Here is a 23,938-nt window from a genome sequence, read left to right on the forward strand (position 1 = left end):
CAATTTTACCTTCCCATCAACAGTGCACAAGGGTTCCAATACTTATTTTCTGATTTTTGATAGTAGTCATCCTAACGGGTATGAGATGATATTTCATTGTGGTTTTGATTTTTATTTCATTAATGCTTGGTTATGTGGAGCATCTTTTCATGTGCCTGTTGACTACTTGTGTATCTTTGGAGAAATATTGCTTCAAGTCTGTTGCCCATTTTTAAATTGAGCTCTTTGTTTTTAGTTGTTGAGTTGTAGGAGTTCTGATATTAGGAATTAGGATAGGTAGCAGTCTGGATATTAACCCTTTATCAGATATATTATTTGCAAATATTTTCTCCCATTTTGTGGGTTGCCTTTTTACTCTGTTGTACCCTGTGATGCACAGAAGTTTTTAATTTTCATAGAGTCCTTTTTTTTTTTTTTTACTTTTATTGCATGTGCTTTTGGTGTCATATCCAAGAAATCATTGTCAAATCCAATGTCATGAATCTTTACCCCTGTTTTCTTCTAACAGTCTTCTAAAATTTTTAGCTGTTACATTTAGGTCTTTGACACATTTTGAGTTAATTTTTTATATAATATAAGGTAAGGGTCCAACTTCATCCTTTTGCACATGGACATCCAGTTTTTCCAACACTGTTTGCTGAAAAGGCAGTCTTTTCCCATTGAATGGTCTTGGCACCCTTGCAAAAATAATTTGAACATATATATATGTAAGGGTTTATTTTTGGATGTTCTATTCTATTACATTAAGCTACATGTCTGTTTTTATATGCTAGGCCTACACTGTTTTGATTACTATAGATTTATAATAAGTTTTGAAATCAGGAAGAGTGAGATGTCTAACTTTGTTAATTTTCAGGATTGTTTTGACTGTTTGGGGTCCCCTGAGATTCCATATGAATTTCAGTATGGATTTTTTTATTTCTGCAAAAAACATCATTGAGATTTTGGGACTGCCATAAAACTTCTGAATTCTTTCTTATAGGAAACATTTGCCAGACAGATGAAGAGAAGGGGGGGGGCATTTAGGCAAAAGGAAGAGTGTGACCAAAAGCATGAAGAGGTGAAAGAGCTTGCTTTACTTGGGGGAACTAAAAGTAATCTAGTATTGTTGAAGCTCTAAGCATTCTTATTATCTGTGTGTATATGTGTGTGACTGTCAGCTTGGATAGGAGATACATTAGGAGGTAAGGCAGAGGTCAGATACTGTGAAAGTGGATGTGTATTGTGTTAAGAGGTCAATGGAAATTCATTAGAGTTGGGTTGTGGAGTGATTTGATCATATTTGTACTATAGAAAAATGACCCTGTTAATAAGAATGGGTGCTATATTGAGAAGGAAGGAGGTATCAGCAGAAAGACCAGGTAGGAGATTGTTGCAAAACTCCCAGAAATAAAATGATAAGACTTGCAATCTGGTAACATTAGTGGAGACAGGAAGGAGGGAATGGTTTTGAAATAGACATGGCTCACTACACACTCAGACATATTCCAGTAGCTTCACTCTTTTCCTGGGTCTTGAAGTCCTCAGATCTGTAGAACAGCCTCTGAACTCAGTTTGATGGCTCTAACCATTCACCTGTATCATCCAGTTGCCACCTTTTAGGAACACAAATGACTGTTGAAAGAGGCGCTGTGTTCTGGCTCAGCGGCTCAAGGGTCCCTTAACAGCAGCCAGTCTCTTTTCAAAGTCCCTGGAGCTCCCACTCCTTCTCCTGTCACTCTCAGAGCCTCTGGCCGCTCCAAGGACTTTATGGTTGTTTCTTTGTGCCTGTGAGTTGGTTGGTGTTTTCTTGTTTTGGTCTTTCCTGAAGCCTGCTGAAATCTACCAGCCAGAGAGTGTTCTGTTGTAGCCCATTCTATTTACCTCACGGAACTGCCGCTCTCCAGGCCTTCTAATTGTGGCCCATGTTACTCATATCTGTGACCCACTGAGATCACAGGTTCATTCTCCAAGCCTTGACACCCCTCTACACTCTGTGACTCAATTGCCTGCCTTCAGTTCATAGCAGCATCAAATGAGCTGTTCATGAGCCGTTCATAGCAGCATCGAATTGGGTCTTTGCCACCTCTCTCCCACTTCGTGCTCAGGAGCTCTCTGTAAAGCCTTTGCTGAGTAACTGGGTAATGCTAATGCCAGGCTTGAGCTGCAGCAGCTGGGGAGAGGATGTGCTCCTCCAGCCAGAGGCTGGAGCACTGAGATCCCAAGTCCCTGTTCTGATCCCTGGAGGGATGGTTCTATGGATGGGCAGTCTGGGCCATGTGTGTGTTCTACTGGCCCATCACAGTCACAGGTGGAGTCATGGAGCTAGAGGCAGGGAGCAGCTCGAGCTCTCAAATTCCTGTAGATATTTTAGAATGAGAACTGCTTTGGCAGTTCTGGGATAGCCAGCTCTGAACCACTGCCAAAGGCACACATTTAGTGACCTGAGGGATGAGGCAAACTGATCAAGGTACACAAGTGTCATCAGTGCAGGCTCCCGGGAAAGCACAGCAGGAGAGGAGAGGGCTGTGGCTTGTAGTTAAAATGCAGTGATGAATGTGACGATGATTTGAACCCGATGGGCTGTGCCTCAAAGGTGAACCAGGGAGAATCAAATAAAGAGTTCCAGAAGAGGTAAGGGGGAATTATTTAGTGGGAATTAGGAAGATACAGGGAAGAGAAAGGAGAAAGGTCAGGAAAATCAGGGATGTAAGGAGTTTCTACTTCCTTGAAAGCCAGGAAGCTCACTTGAACAAAGAGCACAAGACCCCAAATCTTTGTGGCCCCCCTGGCTGGGAGAGCTCGCTGGTCTTTCTTTAGGAGCCTGGCTAGTTTTTGCAAGCATAGTTTTCACAAGCAATTGAAGGATAATTTCCTTAGCTCTATAGTGAAGCTATCCCTCCAAAAAAGTGGGGCTGGCCAGAGAGGGTCTGTAGTTTCCAAAGCCCCAAAGGACACCTGCAAATCAGCTGTTGCAAAAATATGTCTTTAGGAGTCCAGGCTACCTGGAACATGGCCTCAGGACAGCAGAATGTTTCTTATCACTCACTTTATGTTCTCAAACAGAAGAGAAGAAGGAGAGTGGCCACGTTGATTCAGCCAAGCACCTCCAGGAGGTCTCCTCTGGATGTCCCATGAGGCTGCCCCTCAGCCACAGCCCAGAGCACGTGGAGATGGCTTTGCTCAGCAACATCCTAGCGGCCTATTCCTTTGTCTCAGGTAGGTGCCTGGTTTCCACTGGGCCAGGACTGAGGTCTGGGGCTGGGTCCAAGGTTGTCTCCTGGGTGGCCATCTCTGGCCTTATTCTCAGTAAAGACACGCTACGTAATCATAGCTACTGCTCTGCTTTGCTGAGCTTTGAGATGAAAGGTCTCCAGGTTGGGAGTTAAGCTTGTCATTCTCTAATTTGAAAAATGAAGGGTTCTAAGAGCTTTGTCTTGCAGAAAATGTTTAGCTGCTCAAGTGAGTGATTGAAGTGGCCCGGGGCTACTGTTGGCTTCTGTCACTATGCATTAACTCTGACCAAGGAGGGGGCTGATGGAGTACCTCAGCCTGGTTATTCTATGCAGTTAACCTCACACAGGCTGCCTGTGTGTGAGACTGTGTGTGTGGGAGAGAGAGTATATGTTTATATGTTCTGTGTTTGGGGCCTTTCTGAGGTATTTGACGAAGCTGTAGATGAGATGAAGACAGAAGGCATGCGGAGTATGGAAGAGTCTGATATTTGTCCCTTCGTTGGTTCAAAGTTGCACTCTTTAGTAAGATGGCTGATTTTCTCCTCAAGATCATTTCTTGAAAACAGATGTTGTTCATATAAAAGGAGTCATTTAAAAATACATGAAAATGCTCACTGGTTTGAATGACTAAACTGTTCCTCTGTTGCTTGAATGAGTTTTTAATTTCTTGATACTTTGCTTTTGTTTTTGTTTTGTTTTGTTTTGCCTGATGTCTCTGGATATATTGTATAAAAAGGAAGGGACTAGGGTTTCAATTGGATTTCCTTTGGGCGAGGACTGGTTTTACTTTCTAATTCTCTAGGCAGGGTTGACACATGGTGGTCCAAGAGTTGAAATGCAAACCTGACATTATGATTTACAGTGGCAATTCTGAGCCAAGTGGAGGGTTCCATGAGCCAAGGAAGTTCATGGCTTCTCTTTGTAAGAGGATCTTGGATGACGCGCAACCTGATTTCAGAAAAAAAAGGACTGCTCAGGGTCTTGTTCTGGGCAAGCTGCAGCATGTAGTCTGCTTGTGCCTCAGGTCCAGGGCTCTGCCTTCTTAGATCAGTGAAGGCCTAGGTCACCAGTCAGCTCCTCTTTCCCCTTAAGGAAGTCCAGGGCCTCCTTCTCCAGGCACTCACCCATTAGGGGAATCTCATCTTTGCTCTTGCTTCAAGGCAACATTGGAGAGAAAGGACACAAGAGCTGGAAGAGAGGTTTGAAATTCAGACATCGTTTTCACAAGCAATTGAAGCATAATTTCCTTAGCTCTGTAGTGAAGCTATCCCCCAAATGAAGTGGGGCTGGCAGAGAGGGTCTGTAGTTTCCAAAGACCCAAAGGATACCTGTGAATCAGCTGTCGCAAAAATATGTCTCGCATGAGAGCAAACAGCACTGCACTTTGGATCTCTGATCAGCACAGGAGGTACCTGGCAATTTTCCATTTCAGTCAACATGACCCTGAATTGTGACCACTGAAAGTGGTAACTCATTGAATAGTCCTGTGTTTACCATGTGTCTTGTGATCTTGTCAAGGCTGAAAAGTACATGGCCCTGTTTTTCTCTCCCCTCCAAACTTCCTCCTTCCTGCCCCATACTCATGAATTAAATACTACTTGGGATGCAGGAAGACAATGCTTCTTTAAGTAAGTACGGGCTGAGATAAAAAGAAAACACAAGGAAATGGAAAAGCAGTGTGGCTAAAATAAAATTTGGATGCAGTGTGTAGACTCAGTGACTGAAAATCTATTCTGAAATGGGGAACACTCCCTGATTATAAGTGAAATTAATAAAGAAAATTTCAAATATGTATTTAAATATTCAAGATACAAATAACCATTGTTTTTAGTGAAGAAAATCAAATAAATGGATTGGAAGCAATGATGAAAAGTATGATGGAAGAAAATTGTGGAAAATGTCCTAATCTTGTAGCTGTCTCATGTCCTCATTCTGCTCTATCAGATCTTCAACCCCACAGGGCCCCTGGCCCCTCGTATTTTCTCTCAGTGCATCTGTTGCCTCCTCTCCTATCCACGTGGTCCCTTATTTCAGCAACACATTTGCTAATACACATAACTGCCTTATTCTTTTGTGTAGCTTCTGAGTAAACCAGTAGGTGAAACCCCAACTCTGAGTAAATCCTGCTCACTTTCTTGTGTGTGTGTGTGTTCTTTGTTAGGGGGGTGTCTAAGGTGCTTGGTAACCTTGTGGGAGAGATGGAGACAGAAGAAGGCATGTGAGTTGGGAGAGTCTATATTCGCCCTTTTTTTACTTCAAAGTTGTACTCTTTAGGAAGACGGCTGACTTTCTTCTCAAGATCATTTATTGGAAACAGATACGGTTTATATAAAAGGAGCCATTTAAAATTACAGGAAAATGCTCAATGGTTTGAATGACCAAACTGCTCCTCTGCTGGTTGAGTTTTAAAATATTTGATATTTTGTTTTTGTTTTGCCTGATGGTCTCTGGATTTTATGTAAAAAGAAGGGGACTGAGGTTCTGATTGGATTTCTCTTTGGGCAAGGACTGGTTTTACTTTCCAGTTCTAATCTAGCCAGGGTTCATATTAGATGACTTAAGAAAAGTGACCCTTTCTTACTCTGTACAAGTTATCAAACACCAGTATAATTTGCCATTTGAAGCCACTAGAAATTCATAGTCTCCAATCTCAGCTGAGCTTTTCACATCATACCTTAATCTCCCTGTTTACTTCTGGACACATCTTGTGCCCATTCTTCACAACAAACATTTCAAACCTTGACCATTCCAATAATTGTAAATATCTGCTTACCACAATGGGCCCTACAAGTAAATGACAAGTGTCAAACTAGGGGAAAATGAAACATTAATGAAGAAGAGTTAAAGTTTATAACAAATAAAGAGCTCTTATAAATCAATAAAAGTGTCCCAAAAGGAAAGTGGACAAAAAACAAGAATCAACAGTTTGCAAAGAAGAAATACAAATTATCAATAAAACATAAACAGCTCAAATTCTGGCAGAAAAATGCAAAATGGAAACTGCAATGCGATTAACATTTTTATTTTATACATTTCTCAAAGACTTGACTGATTAAGTATGTAATTTTGGTCTTGGAGAAAGTCTGGGGAGATGAGTACTTACACATCGTGCTGATGGAATTGTGAATTGCTACAACCTCTCTAAAAAATAATTTGACAATATCCATCAAAGCCCTTAAAAACACATACGCCAGCCAGAAATCCCACTTCTGGAAATGTCTCCTAAGGAAAGAATTAGGGATATAGGCAGAAATTTTACTGTGAGGATGATTGATCTCAGAATTATTTATAATACATGTAGTAAAATATTAGGGAAAATTTGTATTAGTTGAAATAGATGTTTATGACATGCTACTAGGTAAATAAAGCCTGTTGCCACACACCATATACATTATAATCCCATTTATATATGTATATTCATATGTATAGGTAACCACATTTTTGTAGGTGAAGGTATATGTATTTTTAATTTTGCTTAACTGTATTTTTAATAACAATTCATTGATATTACTTCATAAGAAATGTTATTTTATTAAAATATTATATTTTGAATTATACCATACATATATTAGACAATTATCACACCTCTGTCTTTCCTAACTTCCTGAGCTTCTTATCTAAGTGTCCTGAAAATAACTATTTGGTTGTGCTATAAGCATTTCAAATTCACTCCAGCCTAGAATAGAATATTGTCCTTCTCTTTAAATATGCTCTTTCTTTTATATACCCATCTAGGGCATCACCTAATCCAGAAATAGGATTTTTAACCTTTGATGCATCTTCTTCACTGCCCATATCCAACTGGTTTGGGTCGATTCATTTTGCCTCTTAAAATGTATGGCGTCCATTTTAGTCCCACCATCATTGATTGACTGGCTCCAAGCCCCATCATGTTTTTGCCTGCCTTATCATAATGGTATTTGCTGTGGTCTTGCCTCCATGATCTTCTTTCACAGTCTATATTTTGTAGCAAAATGATGTTTCCAAAATTCGGATGTGATGATGCAATTCTTATTATTTTTTAGCATCCCTTAGTGGATTCTCATTATCTCTGGGATAAAATCCAAACAATTTTGTGTGGTTTAAGAGTCAGGATTGTTTTCAACTGCAAAAAATGAAAACCTCAACTTGGTGGCCTAAACACATAGACATTATCTTACCCACATAATAAGAAGTCTGGAGGTAGGTGGTTGCTAACATTGGCTCATTAGCACAAACATGTAGAGGCCTGTCTTTTTCTTTCTCTGTCTGGCTTATTTTACTCAGTGTAATATATTCCAGCTTTATCCATGTTGTCACAAGTGGCAGTATCTCCTCTTTGTTAAGGCCGAATAATATTTCATTTTGTAAATATACCACAGTTTTTAAAATCTATTCATCCATTGATGGACACTTTGGTTGTCTGCATGTCTTGACTATGATGAATAGGGCTACAATGAGTATGGAGTGCAGATATCTCTAAAGATACTGATTTCACTTCCTATGGGTATATACCCAGTCAGAGACAGAAATAAAAATACTGTATGATCTCACTTACACATAAAACCTAAAAAAAAAGTTGAATACATAGAAACAGACAGTAGAATAGTAGTTATCGGGCAAGGAGGAAGATATGAGAAGTATGTCCAAAGATACAAACTTGCAGTTTTGTGGGATGAATAAGTCTAGAGTTCTAATGTATAGCATGAGGATGACAGTTAAAAATATTTTATTGTATACTGAAAATTTGCTAAGACAGTAGATTTTAGGTGCTTTTACCACACAAAAAATAAAAAGAAGGTGATGAACATGTTTATGCACTTGACTGGAGTAATCATTTAACAAAGCATATGTGTAGAAAAACATCAGGTTGTACACCTTAAATATATACAATAAAAAATGTAGGGGCCAATATCTCTGTGATTCTCAAAGCCCTTTTTCTATGTTTGTCATCTCATGGCTGCCAAATGGCTGCTGTTGTTCAGGCTGATTCAAGATCAAAAAAGGCAGAAAATGGAAGGAGGTTCCAGTAGATCTCCTCTCAGATTTCATTGGCCAGGACTGTGTCACATGGTCATTTCTAGCTGCAAGGGAGGCTGGAAAAATGAGAATTTTAGCTTTTTCAATCTTTAGATCAGTGGTTCATATCAGGTGTGATTTTGCTCTGCAAGGGGACTTCTGGCAATGTCTGGAGGTATTTTGGGGTGTCACAGCTTAGAAGTGCAGGCTGCTACTGGCATCTAATGGGTGGAGAAACATCCTACAATGCACAGGACAATCTCCTGCAACAAAGAATTATTGGGGCCAAGACATCAATAGTTCTGAGGTTGAGAAAGCATGCCCTAGAGCAGAGGCAGGCAAGGAAGAAAGGACTTGATGATGGTTTGAGGCATCCCACTCTGAAGGTCCTTCTGTGGCTTACCAGAGCTTTTAATGTCTGACCTTTACTACTCCATGCTTTTATTTAGTCACTACCCTCTCTGACCAAGACTTCTGCTCCAGTTATTCTAAACCACTTGCCAGGTTTTTTCTTACCTCATTGCTTTTGCACACTCTTTTCCTTTTCCAAGAATTCTCCCTTTTAGTCCTCGACTGGCTGACTCCCTCCCAGTCTGCAGAACTCTCTTAGGGTCATCTCTCCTCAATCTACCCCACCTCAAATCAATGGGCTTAGGCACCCACCCACACTCTCCCACATATGTTTTATTTCCCTCTATATTAGCACTTGGATTGGAGGACTTAAGATTTCTTTTTTAATTGTTTGTAAGGAACTCACTGGGACCAGAATATGATAGTTTATAATGAAGATAATCTCATTAATAATACTGACCTCATTAATAACTCCTAACAAGGTTGTTAGAAAGAGTAAACGGAATGATTACTCATTTTAATTTAATGATTTGAATATTTAGTATATTTGCCTGGCTCACTCTTCTATTTCCTTTAAGTTTTTTTTTCTCAAAAGTCACCTTTGGGTACCCCATAAATATGTATAGCTTCTATGTACCCATAAAATTTTAAAATAAACAAATAAATCTCCTTCTCCATAAATTTTGCTCATCACTATCCACTTCTCCCCAAAACACACATTCAGCACTTCATATCCTTCTTCCTATTTTTCCCATTCTTTCCTCCTTATCACCTTACCATCATCCACCATACTATATATTTTATTTATTTGTTTAGTATCATCTCCCCTGCTGGAACTCCTAGGAGAAGAGAGATTTTTGTTTCTTTTGTTGACTGCTATATCCTGCGCATGTAGAATAGTGCCTGGCACCCATCAGATGCTCAGTTAATCAGTGAATGAATATGGCTCAATAACCAAATAATTATAAAAAGACATGTAGCAAGGAGTCTTACCCAAGAGCTGCTTCCTCCATCCAGTTCCCAAACTTGACCCATCATCAGGCTCTTATGCATCCTTCCAGAGTTCTTTATGCAGATATTAAGAAAATACCAGGGTATAGTTTTCTCCTCCTCCATTTCATGCACAGGTAGCACACCATGCATACTGTTTTGCCCTTCACGTTTTTCACTGAGTAATATATTATGGAGATATTTTAGATCAGCATGTGGAGACCTTTCTCATTCTTTTAGACAACTATGTATTATTCCATTATATAGATAGACATCCATAGTTTAACCAGTTCTTTACTTATGTCCAGTGAAAATGGTTTAAATCTTTCCAAACTGAGCAACAAACAGAGCTGCAATAAATAACTATGACATGTATGTTCAAGTGCTGTTGTAGAGTAAGTGCCCCAAAGAAGAACTGTGGGAACAAAGTATGTGTAAATTATCAACTGAGGAAAATATTAATAAATTATCTTTTAAATAATTTTACCAATTTACTCCTAAAATATATATGAGAAGCCTCTGCAGCAGTGTTTTCAAACTTTTGAACTTTGACAATCTGATAGATGAAGAACGATATCTAAGTGCTATTTAATTTCTGCTTCTCTAGATCAGAGGTCAGGAAGCTTTTTCTTTAAAGGGTGAGACAGTAAATATTTTCAGGTTTGTGAGCCAGTCTCTGCTGTAACAACTCAACTTTGCATTGTAGCATGACAGCAGACATAGACAATGCACAAATGAATGGGCAAAATTGTGTTCCATAAAATTTTATTTACAAAAACGTATGGCTGGGCAGACTTGGCTTGTGAGCCATAGTGTGCCAGTCCCCATTTTTCATATGCTGAAGAGCCATTTGTATTTCTTTTTCTGTGAACTGTCCATATCTCTTGTTCATTTTTTATTGATCTTTTTCTTAATACTCTTTCTAGGCACTTTTCCTATATTAGTCCTTTGTGTCTGTTACATATTACAGATATTTTTCTTAATTTATCACTTGTCTTTTGACTTTGCTTATAGTAATATTTTTCAGAGCAAGAGTTTTGGGTGATTATTTTTCCCTGTTTAACCAATATTCATTGAATGTGTAACTGCAAGTACAGTTATGCTGTTTAGTATTTAACCAGAATTCGAATCATGTTTCCCATGACATTGGTATGAGGGAGGCAGTCTCTCACCAGTGAGGGAGCCTCACCCCCCAAAACTTAATTGATGATAGTCACAAATTTGGGCATTTGAGAAGGTATTGTAGTTCTGGGTTTTCTCATTCCCCTTTATACTGTGAATCCTGTGAGGGCCAAGGGCCTTTGTGTCCTTAGCCTTTAAGCTATGCCCAAGGCATTGGAGACTTGCAGTAAATGTTTATAGAATGAATATAAGTAACCATGTATTAATATATATAATTTGTAAATTTTTTAATATTTAACTTTTTATTGATGTATAACATGCATACAGAAACATATGCACAAAACATTTATGGAAAGCTTGATGAATTATTACAAAATAAATACACTTGTATAACCAAGAAATAGAATCACACTTGCTCATGCCCCTGATAATCACATTCTCCTTCTCCTTCCAAAGGAAACCAAGATCTTAAGAACTAAGTATAGATCAACTCTGTCATTTCATAGAAGTGTTTTATTACAGAACATTAAAAACATTTACAAAATACCAAAAAGTATAATAGACCTGTCACCCAGCTTTAACATCTACTAGTCATATGCTGTTTTTGTTTAATCTATATTTCAAACCATTTCCCACCCCCCACTTCATTAGGTTTTTGATTATTTTTTAGATAAAATGCATACACATTGAAAGGTACAATCTTAATTGTACCTTTTTGACAAATCAGTATACGTAAACTTCCCCTCTTTTAAGAATTGAATTACCCCCCTTAACAATCATTAATGTGCATAGAGATTACCTCAAAGTATTATTTAAAATCCAGATTTTTGTAAAATAGGTGTGAGTTTTGACTGAGAATTTGTATTTCTAACAAAGTACAGATCCACAGAGCACATGGTAACTACAGTGTTTCTTTTATCTACAGTAAATACAATTTGATGAATAAAATTAAGGACATTTGACCTAGGGTGAAAGAACGGATCAAAACATCTGTACAATATGCTATCTATAGGAGCATTTGGTTAACAATAACATAAACTAACCAAACAATTTTATTATTTTAATAACCAAAATTAGCAACAATCTTACTATTGTTTTCATAGGAGTGCTCCCTCAAAATAAAAAATTTTAGTAACATGAGAGGGTATTGGTTAACTGGTTAACTGGTTAACAGCAAATATTTGAAAGTAAATGTCTGATAAAATTAAGTAGCGGGTATCTTTTCAAGCCCATCAATAATCTTACATAGTTACCCAAAATTCAGTCATTTACACAGCAAGTGCAGATAATTTTCATAGCTTCCTATTAAAATTATATTTTAATGCCCTTATACATTTTAACTCAGTTTTCTTACAAAATTCACCAACTTAAATTTTTTTGTGACATATGATAAGTTCCCCTTAAATTCAAGGTAAATTTACTGAATTTTATTAGGCAGTGTCTGTGTGTCCATCACCCAGTATTATTTGGGTTCCTCCATTTGCACAGGCATCACAGCTAGGGAAACAGGAATTCACAAGACACGACACAGGCTCTCCTCTGCATCTCTTTCCTCCTCAGGGCATCAGTTCATCAATCAATCAAGTCATGTGAGAGTAGAGGTTATATATTTTGTGGCACAGAGGGTATCATTCCTCCCCTCAGAGGAGGAAAAGACCAGAAGGTCTATCGGGGAACCCGCCCCGATAGTCACGTAGGTTCTTTTCTGTTTTCCCTAAGCGTCCGCCAGCTTGAGAAATAAAGGGACAGAGTACAAAAGAGAGAAATTTTAAAGCTGGGCATCCGGGGGAGACATCACATGTCGGTAGGTTCTGTGATGCCCCCCAAGCCACAAAACCAGCAAGTTTTTATTAGGGATTTTTAAAAGGAGAGGGAGTGTGCGAATAGGTGTGGGTCACAGACATCAAGTACTTTACAAGGTAATAGAATATCACAAGGCAAGTGGAGGCAGGGCGAGATCACAGGACCACAGGACTGGGGTGAAATTAAAATTGCTAATGAAGTTTCGGGCACCATTGTCATTGATAACATCTTATCGGGAGACAGGGTTTTGAGAGCAACCGGTCTGACCAAAAATGTATTAGCCGGGAATTTTCCTCTTCCTAATAAGCCTGGGAGTGCTATAGGAGACTGGGGTCTATTTCACCCCTATAGGCCGTTTATAGACCTATACCCCCAGGCGTGTATTCTCTTTCCCAGGGATGTTCCTTGCTGAGAAAAAGAATTCAGCGATATTTCTCCCATTTGCTTTTGAAAGAAGAGAAATATGGCTCTGTTCTGCCCGGCTCACTGGCAGTCAGAGTTTCAGGTTATCTCTCTTATTCCCTGAACAATTGCTGTTATCCTGTTCTTTTTTCAAGGTGCCCAGATTTCATATTGCTCAAACACACATGCTGTACAATTTGTGCAGTTAATGCAATTATTACAGGGTCCTGAGGTGACATACATCCTCCTCAGCTGACAGGATTGAGATAAAAGTAAAGACAGGCATAGGAAATCACAAGGGTATTGATTGGGGAAGTGATAAGTGTCCATGAAATCTTCACAATTTATGTTTAGAGACTGCAGTAAAGACAGGCATAAGAAATTATAAAAGTATTAATTTGGGGAACTAATAAATGTCCATGAAATCTTCACAATTCACGTTCTTCTGCCATGGCTTCAGCTGGTCCTTCCGTTTGGGGTCCCTGACCTCCCGCAACAAAGGTCCTCTTAGGGAACACTTACTGGGAGGGCTGAGCCCCCTGAGGTGTGAGGCTCTGATCAGCAGGTATAGACTTTTCAGGAGGGAGGGATGAGGCAGCCATTCTGAACCTGCAGCTCTACTGTCTCCTGTCCCATCTCAAGACAATTCTGAAGGGCCATTTTGGGCTGTCTGGATGGTGGAGGTTGAGGAACAGTTTGGGCTTTGATGTGGCTCAGATGAGGTGTGTCATAGAGGGCCCCTATACTCAGTATCTGGGCTGGTGCCTTTGAGGTCAGTAGGTTGCCTCTTTGTATCCAAGTCCATTTTCACTAGGGAGGAGGCTGGAGAGTCTAAATGGCTTCCAGAGGCCCCCTCTGATTATCTCTGGAAGATGGGCACTGAAAGGGGCAAAGTCATTATCTTTGGAAATTCTAGAAATTCTACTTGGAAACCTGGGAAGACCTCTTGCCTGGGGCCTGAATACTCAATTTGCAGTCCTAGCCACATAGATGGTTGGTAGGCATAGAGCTGGGTTTGCATTTATATCAGCACAACCTTGCATCAGGTTTGAAGAAGTGGCCAGGACTAGTGTCTTGGTTACAGGCTGGAGAACATCATGAAAGCAAACTTCAGGCCTGTTGACTTTCATCTTGGCAATGATTGTTGGGTCCTAGGCAAAGTGCTGGAATGCAGCATGAGTCTAATCCATAGATCCACCTCCACACGTCAGCTATCCATAAGGTAAGAGGGAGCCCAGTTTATGTCTTGATGGGAGGCTCTGCCAGGTAGAAGAATCACATCTCAGGTTTCTTGACAGCTGGCTGACTTGTTGAACACAGATCCAGGACAGATCTACTTTTGGATGTGTGGACAGGCATTAGCCTTTCAGTTTTGCTGATGCTTCAACTTGAAGTCTCCTAGGAAACTTCTGTGGTAGGTTCTTCCTCTGCAGTTCTTGCCTTGCCTTTGCCTTTGTTCTTCCTGTGAGTCTTGGTAAACGGCTATGGAGTCTGGAGTTGCTGGGGCTTCCTCAGTCCCAGGTTCTACTTTTCCTTCTTATTTGGCCCAAGGGTTGTGGGGCAGGGCCCCACCCCAGCACTTCACTGGGCACCTTCTGGTCCTGGCCATGTGTCCTAAGACTTGATAGTTCTTACACATTCTCTTGGAAATGAATTAAATTTGTTTCTTCCAAATCTCACAGTAAAATTGCTGCTCCAGAAAGATGTATCATGGATATTCTGCTTTTGTGCATCCTCCCTGCATAGAATTGAGGCTGTGCCTACTCTGGTTTCAGAAGCATGCAGTAGAGTACATAAAGTTAATCTACAAAAGGTTTCAGACACTCATCAGGGAGCTTCCTGCATGGGCTGAGAAATGCCAAGACCCCACGCCTCCAGTACCACCCCTAAGGAGGGGCTCACAATTTGTAACATTTTTAAACAGTTGGAATATCCTCCACTAGAGAGGGTTGGTGAAAGTAGTACTTTTGTACACAGATGATAGCAAGATAAATTAGTGTAACACTTTTCAAAACCCACTTGGCAATGGGTATCAAGAGCTATAATAGTATGTATCCTGTTTGACACAGAGATTCCTTTCCTGAGAATCCATTGCAAGGCAATAAACAACAAGCAAAAAAGGAAGTAGCATTAAGCACAAAAATATTTCTTGTATTACTATTTTTCAAAAATATTTCCTCATAACAACCTAAATATCCAAAGGCAGGAAGCAGTTTTTGTAAACTGTGGCACTTTCACTGGGAAGAATACTATGTAGCCATTATTAGGCATGATGGAGGGAGACCATGGAGCAATATTGAACAGTGTTATATGCTGTGTACATGTGAAGTGTACATGTACAGTATATGCAGAGGAAAAGATATGAATTATATATACATGTCTATATATACTCTGACTATAAGCAGGTAAATGTGAATAAGTATGTGCATGTTTATATGATAGAGAAAGAACAAAGGAATATTCACTGTACTACACACCGTATAGTTATATTCAGGTTGTGAAATTATGGTGATTTTATAATTTAAAAAATTCCCTACCCTTTTTTTTTTTCTGAGACAGAGTCTCTGTCTTCCAGGCTGGAGTGCATTGGCACGATCTCGGCTCACTGCAACCTCTGCCTTCCAGGTTCAAGTGATTCTTCCGCCTCAGCCTCCCGAGTAGCTGGGATTACAGACGTGCACCACCATGCCCAGCTAATTTTTTTTGTATTTTTAGTAGAGACAGGGTTTCACCATATTGGCCAGGCTGGTATTGAACTCCTGACCTTGTGATTCACCTGCCTCGGCCTCCCAAAATTTCCCTACTCTTTTAATGTTATACTGGCACATATTTATACGCATACCCACATACGTACACATACATATGTATTTACATATAACAAATTTATTAGCTGAACTTTTGGAAATGGTGTCTTCATAATTTAGTTCAATGAATATTGTGAGATATGCACCATGAGGCAACACACTGTGCTGAATGCCCAGAGAATCGAAAGTGAATCAATCATGTGGATTCTGCCTTCAGATTCGTCACTGTCACGTGGGAAAGATAATGGTTATATAACTAATTATAGCGCAACCACATAAAGTGCTGCCCAGACTGGAGGGGCTAATTAATCACACCCTTCTTCCAAACTCAAGGACCCAGAAAAGCATTCGAATTTTGAAGTTGACCTCATCAGTGTCAATTTCAGCAGTGGTAGTGCTGGATGGAATAATGTGTCAGGGCCTTCTGCCTAGTCCGTTGAGTTCTAGGGCAGCTATGGGATTGTAGGTCTTTCCCTTGCAGGGGAAGAAAAGTGAGCCAGTGGATTGGGAGGAGGGGCAGGGCAATGGATGCTTCCTTGTGGGTTGCCTATTGCCTGTGGAAGAGGATGAAATGAGTGAATTCTTTCTTTTTTTATTTTACTCTAAGTTCTGGGATACGTGTGCAGAGCATGCAGGTTTGTTACATAGGTATACATGTGCCATGGTGGTTTGCTGCACCTAGCAACCTGTTATCTAGGTTTCAAGCCCCACATGCATTAGGTATTTGTTCTAATGCTCTTCCTCCCCTTGCCCCCCACCCCCCGACAAGCCCTGTTTGCCCCTCCCTGTGTCCATGTGTTCTCATTGTTCCACTCCCACTTATGAGCGAGAACACGTGGTGTTTGGTTTTCTGTTCCTGTGTTAGTTTGCTGAGAATGATGGCTTCCAGCTTCATCTATGTCCCTGCGAAGGACATGAACTGAAATGAGTGAATTTAAAGGAGCACACATCAGAGCCAGCCAGGTAGGAACAGAGATTTCTCAATACTCCTTCCTGGAGAAGAACAAGTCAGAGATGGAAGGAAAAGGAAGGAAGCTTCCTCCAGCATTTTAGAGAGGGCAGTAATGTTAGTGGAGGTCTTCCCTTTCCAATGGGGTGGGGCAGAATGCCATAAAGATATTTTGTTTGTTTGTTTGTTTGTTTGTTTGTTTGTTTGTTTGTTTGAGGCAGAGTCTTACCCTGTTGCCCAGGCTGGAGTGCAATGGTGCGATCTCATCTCACTGCAACCTCTGCCTCCTGGGTTCAAACAATTCTCCTGCCCCAGCCTCCCTAGTAGCTGGGATTACAGGCACCCACCACCACGCCCAGCTAATTTTTATATTTTTAGTAGAGACAGGGTTTCACCGTGTTGGCCAAGCTGGTCTCAAACTCCTGACCTCATGATCTGCCCACCTCGACCTCCCAAAGTGCTTGGATTTACAGGCATGAGCCACCGTGCCTGGCAAGAGATGTTCTTACAGTGCCTAAAGAGTTTGGAGAAGAGATTTTGCTGAGCACTGCCTGACAACACACAAACCCCGTGATTCTCTTTAATGCCCACTTTTTTTTATTTTATTATTTTGGGGGGTTAAGATAGTTTTTTATTAATGAAAATTTATGGGGCACACGTGAAATTTTGTTACATGTATATAATGTGTAGTGATCAAGTCAGGGCATTTAGGGTGTCTGTTGCCCAAGCACAATACATTTTTATTAACTATAGTCACCCTGCTCTGTTATCAAACATTGAATTTATTTCTTCTATCTAACTGTATATTTGTACCGTGTAACCCGCTTCTCTTCATCCTCCCTCCTACCCTCCACTCAGCTTTCCCAGCCTGTTATCTGTCTTTCCACTTTCTATCTGCATATGATCAAACTTTTTAGCTCTCACATTTAAGTGAAAACATGCAATATTTGTCAAAACCAATTTTAAAAGCCTTTTACTTTTCACTTAAGGAATTGGAAGCTCCAGAGCCAAGAAGAAAGCCCAGGCAGAGAGAAGGTTGCACTTGCATGGAGACCAGCTGGCCTGGTCTGGGCTGGCTGCTGCTACCCTATCCTGCAAGGAGTCTGTTGGGCATGATCTGACCTCTGAGGGTGCAAATGAAATTAGCTTCATGACCTCTACATAGGGCCTCTTCCTGCCCGTGAAAACAATGACCCTGCAGGAAACAAGATACAGCAATACATTTATTTTTATTTATTAAGGGAAAACAACTGACAATAGCCCTCCCCACTCTGCTTCCTGGGTAATTAACAGCTGTCTGGATCTGGTCAAGAACAGGGTGGATCATTGGCCAAGAGGAAGTGACCTGGAGCAGAAAGTATTAGAGGAGAGAAAAAACAATCACCTTGGAGCTCCAGTTTTGAATTTTGTGGGAAAAGGATGAAGAGGCATGACATAAATTGTATCAGCTGTGAAAATCAGGCCTGAGTCACCAGCTTGGGATCCAGTGAATTCCGTTACCCAGTCTGGTTGCTCTTACTGGGCTTGTCCAGGAATCCACATCCGGATGCTAGAGACAAAAGGGGATGTTTTCTGATCTGGGAGGCAGGACAAGGTGGACTCATTAAGCTACAGAGGCAGAACAGTGGTTTCCAAGATGGAGTTCAGAAACTATCTTTGAAGTTAGGCCTATGTAATAGGTGGGGTGAGGGCAGTATATGAAAGCTAGAATGACTTGTTTTTCTGCCTTTAATATCGTTTTCTATTTTGGTCAAAGCATGAACTTTTGAGTATCAGGCAGAATTACATTTGACACCCTCATCTTGGCTTCCACTTTTAAACAAGAGTAACACTACTTACCCTGCTGAACAGTGGTAATGGCTGAAGGTATTACAGATGATCAGCATAAAGGAATTATTCCAGATCTTGGCAAAGAGAAGCATTCAGTGAATGATAGCTCTTTCACTCACTCTACGTATGTATGTATCTATCATCTATCTAATGTCTTCCTCCCTCTTTCCCTCTTTTCCTTCTTGCCTTCCTTCCTGTTCTCATCCCTCCCTTTGTTCCCCATGAGTGCATATCTATGTCTCTTTGTGCATGCGTGTATGCAATATGTATATCTGTATATACCCTAATATTTTTAAGCATTCTTAGATTGCAGAATAGGTAAAAGGGTGCATGTAGAGATGCCACTTGTCAAGGGCCTGGGAAGTAGAAGGAGTATAGCTCAAGCTCTGCTATGTCTGTTCAGCATTTGTAGGTTTTGACTTTTATTTCACTGGATTATGTGGCCATTGTTATTATGTTAGAAACCTTCATGGTCTGAAAACCCTTGTAGGGAATATAGGAGTCTCTAAGAAATGGAGATAGATTTATGGAGCTCCAGATTCATACTCCAGGGAGGACAGGGTTATGTTTGCTGCCTTAGTGGATACATAAGCTATCTAGAGGCTTTAAAAGACAGACTATCCCAAATTTATTTCTAACCTACCAACATGGATTGGTTAAATTAAGTTCTTTTAATGCTACACACTTCTACTAACACAAGAGAGGTTGAGTTATTGCATGAGTTGGGCAATAAAGCAAGTGTAACTGATGTACTATTTCTCTGTCATGTCATCTTTCTCTCACTCTGGGATCCAGGCAGATTTTCTCTTGGTTGGGGAATTGTCTTCCTTGGGTTGAGGGGACTGAGGGAAGATGCAGTATTGGTATCTCCTTCTGAATCATGGCTCCTTCTGAACCTAGGCAGGTTCTCTTCAAGGCTTCATGGTGTAGGAGACAGAGGACAAGACTTTGGTCTGAAGGATCATCCACAGAAAATGGATGTACAGTGCCAATCACGGGAGCTCACCTGCTGATTCCCACTTACTCTGCCTACAGGGTCCTTTCCTCTACCCATGAGAGCAGAGCCAGCTTCCCATTATGCGGCTCCTTCAAGGGCATTATAGCAGAAGTGGGCCAGTCCCTCTCTTTGGCTCATTTCATTCTAGCTCAGAAAAGCTGTGGCATAACTATAATTGGCTCAATTTCTTTTGCTTGATTAAGGAGGCAAAGCCAAAGTAAGGCCAGAAATCAAAACCTTTTTTGTTGCCAGGGCATACTAAGCAGTACAAACTCATTTCTAATTTATATACTCAAAGCCATACCTCCTAAACCAAAGTGTGTGAAGGATTACTTTAAATTCTTCTTTTCCTAAGGGGAGAATTTTCACAATATGTAGAATTTTTATTTCATACTCATAATAAAGTGATCTTTAATAGAACTCTAAGAAAATTCCTTTAGAATGTTTCATACTAACAAAAGAAGGAATTAAACATTTGCGAAGTTCAAGGCATGTCACTTGAGCACTACATCAATGTAAGAAAGACTCAGTTTTATTGAAGGTTAATTATCTATTGGAAAAAATTCACTAAGGGGCCCACATTCTGGCATTCCAGCAGAGGAGTCAGGGATGAACATGAAGAGGAGGGTGTGTTTGTGGGTCAAGAGTGGACAATGAAGTCTTTGGCTTGTCTGGACTAAAGGCTCCTGTGGAAAAGTTTGGGGGGATATGATTGAAAGGGAGATTGGAACCAGATTTCTGACAGCCTTGAGTGCCCTCTTTTTTTTTTTTTTTTTTGTAAAAGTAATAAGGTAAATAATAGGAGTCAGATTTTAAAATGTTGCTTTGACAGCCATGTGCAAAATTAATTGAAGGTGGAAGGAAGTGGAATCCAGAGTTAGAAAGCTGCAGGTGCGGGGAAATGGCAGTGAGTGGGAAAGAGATGGAAGGGACATGAGAATGGCTGAGATTAATTAATTTACGGCAAGAAGCCAAGGACTGAGTCAAAAAATGACTCTGGGCATTGGGCATAATGACTGAAGGGAGCCTCAGGCAGAAAGGGGAGGGTTGAAAAGGGGAGGGAGGGAGGGAGGAAGGGAGAGAGGGAAAGAAAGGGATAGAGAGAGAGGTAAGAGAGAGAACTTGCTGTTTGAGATAAAAGAGGATGAGATCGATGTGAGGTACATTCTGTATGAAGTTGGAAGGTACATGGGAGTTTTTAAACATAAAAATTAAAATTTACAGGAAATGTATCTCTTAAAGAGATGGATGAATTTCCTCCTTTCCCCTCAATTTGTTTATGTATTTAGGTACTCATGAATAAATATCACTTATTGCCAGAAGGAGGCATGATTCAGTGACAGTTCTATTTCTGATTTTTATTTGTATAGCTATGGGTGTTGGGAAACTTTGTTCACATAAACATGTAGACAAAAACAAAAGAAGTTTTGTTATAATTAAGTCACTCCAGTCTTTGAATTAAGTTTTCATCGTATGCCAAAAATCAGAGTGATCCGTCATCAAAAGTTATTTTGATTTATCAGCTGACAACATGATTAGGCCTTCCTTCAGTTTTGTTGAAAACCAAGAATTGGAAACTGACTTGGAAAAGAATGTGTTACCAGTTATTAGGGGCTTTTGCCTCCTGTCATTGACATCAATATTTCAATATTTGGAACTGTTATTTTGCTTGGTGGCCATTTTTGCACTCTGGGCAGTGCACCATAGTAAAATGGGATGTGGGGTGGGGGAAGGGTTTGACTTTAGCGAAATGGGGGAAGCAATGGGTGGTGTAGAACAGGTAAGACTGTGCCTTCCACCACAGGCACCTTCTCAGGCGGATCCAATATAGGAAAGAACAAAGAAAATGGCTGTGTAAGGTCTAGAAATAGATTTCCTTAAAACCAGCTATGCCTGTTCACCTCTTAGGCACATGTTCCCACTGTGAAGACTGCTTATCTCGAGTACGGCCGAGCAGTGAGATGAAACTCAGGCCCTTTTAGACCAACAGGGACTTAGGCATAGTCAGTGGCCTGATGAGTTTGTGGGCAGAGGCAGCAACCTCGGCTCCCTGACCAGCCGTCACCCTGAGTAGAATGACCTTATTCCTTCCTGATGCAACTAGTGGCAGAAAATCAATTCTGTTAGCAATTGGGAGCAGATTTCTTAGGCAGAGTCAAGTCTCTTTCAGAGGAAAAGGGCTCCTAGGGAACTCTGGACAAAGTAGACAGGTCCAAGACCTGACCCTTGGGAGATATTTTATCTTGATAAACAGCAGAACCCATTTCTCCAGCAAATGGGCTTCATTTTGCTTTATCCCAGTGATTTTGACTTTGTTATTATCACTAGAACTAGGTTTTGTGAAGACCATTCTGGACTGACCCTTTATGGCTTTTTGGTTTTCCATTTCCTGTGCCCACTGACTTTTCTCCAATTCTGCACTCTCTGAGATTGCCCCAATGGTGCCTCATGCCCACTTCCATTATTTCACTCGGTTGTGCTCAATTCCAATTATGTTTATTGCATGTCCTTTTCTCCTATCAGTCTTGAAGGTCCAGTGAGGTTGTGATTGGCTCAAGGTCATTTAACTAATAAATGAGAGTGCCTTCCTCCCACTTTACAAAAGAAAGGCAATTATTGGATTTAACCCAATCCAGGGAGGCCAGGTCCAGGGCTTTTATTTGCCCCAAGACATGTTCTCTCTATCTGAGGGCTTAAGAATTTTCTAAGTTGATCTAGAATCTAGATAAGACTCAGGCCCATTCCAGCCTGTCATCAGATAGCATGTTTTTATACACATTTTGCATGTTAATTATAATCAGGCAGACATGAGCAAATCACAAATAAATGCAGATTGGTGTGGAGTTCATGGGCTGTTTTGGTCATTATTTCCTCTGGGAAAATATAAATCTAAAGATAAAGGTGGGGCCTTTGATGTGATCCCATAGCATCTGGCATAGGAATATGCTATTTGTAAGCAAATGAGTCTGAGAAGACCATCTTTTAAAAAAAAAAAAAGGTGTGTGTGGTGCAAATTTAAATGTATTAAGTCACTCAGTAGTGCTACAACTAGAGATGTACAGATACACTGACAACATGTAGTTCACTTTTAAAAGTAAACAGCATCTCAATCTAATGGTGAGACATTAAGCTAATTGTTAAGTAATATCTAAAACAGATCTTTTCCTGAAACAGTGTTGCTAGATTGAAAAAAATTAATACACATTATATACAGCTGTTTTGAATCAACATAAAAATTGAAGAGGTAGTGCAGAAGGTTCTCATATCCCTCCCTTATTAGTTTTTTTTTGTTTCTGTTTTTTGGGGTTTTTTTTTTACTTTTATTTTAGTTTTGGGGGTACCGGTGCAGTTCTGTTACATGGGTAAATTGCATGTCACTGAGGTTTGGTGTACGAATGATCCCATCACTTAGGTGGTGAGCGTAGTACCAGATAGGTAGTTTTCCAACCCATTCCCCCACCCCACCCTCCCCCTCTAATAGTCCCTAATGTCTATTGTTCCCTTCTTTATGTCCACATTTACCCAGCTTTTAGCTCCCACTTATAAGTGACAACATGCAGTATTTGATTTTCTATTCCTGTGTGAATTTGCTTAAGATAATGGCCTTCAGCTGCATCCATGTTGCTGCAAAAGACATGATTTTATTCCTTTTATGACTGCTTAGTATTCCATGGTGCATATGTACCACATTTCCTTTATCCAATCCTCTGTTGATGGGCACCTAGGTTGATTCCATGTTTTTGCTATTGTGAATAGTGCTAGTGCTACCGTAAACATACAAGTACAGGTATCTTTTTTGTAGAAAGATTTATTTTCCTTTAGATATACACCCAGTAGTGGGATTGCTGGGTCAAATCATAGTTCTTTTTTAAGTTCTTTGAGAAATCTCCATGCTGCTTTCCACAGGGGCTGAACTAATTTATATTCCACTTTTTTTTTTTTTTTTTTTTTTTTTTTTTGAGACAGGATCTCACTTTGTCACCCAGACTGGAGTACAGTGGTACAATCTCGGTTCACTGTAGCCTCTACTTCCCTGGCTCAAGCGATCCTCCTGCCTCAGCCCCAGAAGTAGCTGGGACTACAGGTGTGCACCAGCATGCCTGGCTAATTTTTGTGTTTTTTTAATGATGGGTTTTCTACCATGTTGCTCAGGCTTGTCTCAAGCTTCCTGAACTCAAGTGATCTGCCTGCCTCAGCCTCCCAAAGTGTTGAGATTATAAGTGTGAGCTACCATGCCCAGCCTGGTGTTCCCTTTTATGCACAACTTTGTCAACATGGTATTTTTTTACTTTTAATAATGGCCATTCTGACTGGTGCGAGATGGTATCTCATTGTGGTTTTGATTTTGATCATGATTTCTCTGACGATTAGTGATGCTGAGCATTTTTTCACATATTTGTTGGCTGAATGTATGTCTTCTTTGCAAAGTGTCTTTTCATGTCCTGTGCTCATTTGTAATAGAGTTATTTTTTGCTTA

At 40.3% G+C, this 23,938-nt stretch overlaps 1 protein-coding gene across 3 annotated transcripts in view; it reads left to right on the plus strand.

Moving 5' to 3' along the window:
- EVA1A (eva-1 homolog A, regulator of programmed cell death) overlaps positions 1-23,938 on the plus strand; it is a 154,551-nt gene that overhangs the window by 125,588 nt on the left and 5,025 nt on the right. For all 3 annotated transcript variants that reach the window (XM_008962662.4, XM_034953435.3, XM_063594588.1), the window contains one exon: positions 3,046-3,198. In XM_008962662.4, coding sequence (XP_008960910.1) covers positions 3,046-3,198 — 153 coding nt within the window. The remainder of the gene's footprint in view (positions 1-3,045; positions 3,199-23,938) is intronic.

The sequence above is a fragment of the Pan paniscus genome, chromosome 12 (genome assembly GCF_029289425.2).
Source record: "Pan paniscus chromosome 12, NHGRI_mPanPan1-v2.0_pri, whole genome shotgun sequence".
NCBI classification, from domain to species: Eukaryota; Metazoa; Chordata; class Mammalia; order Primates; family Hominidae; genus Pan; species Pan paniscus.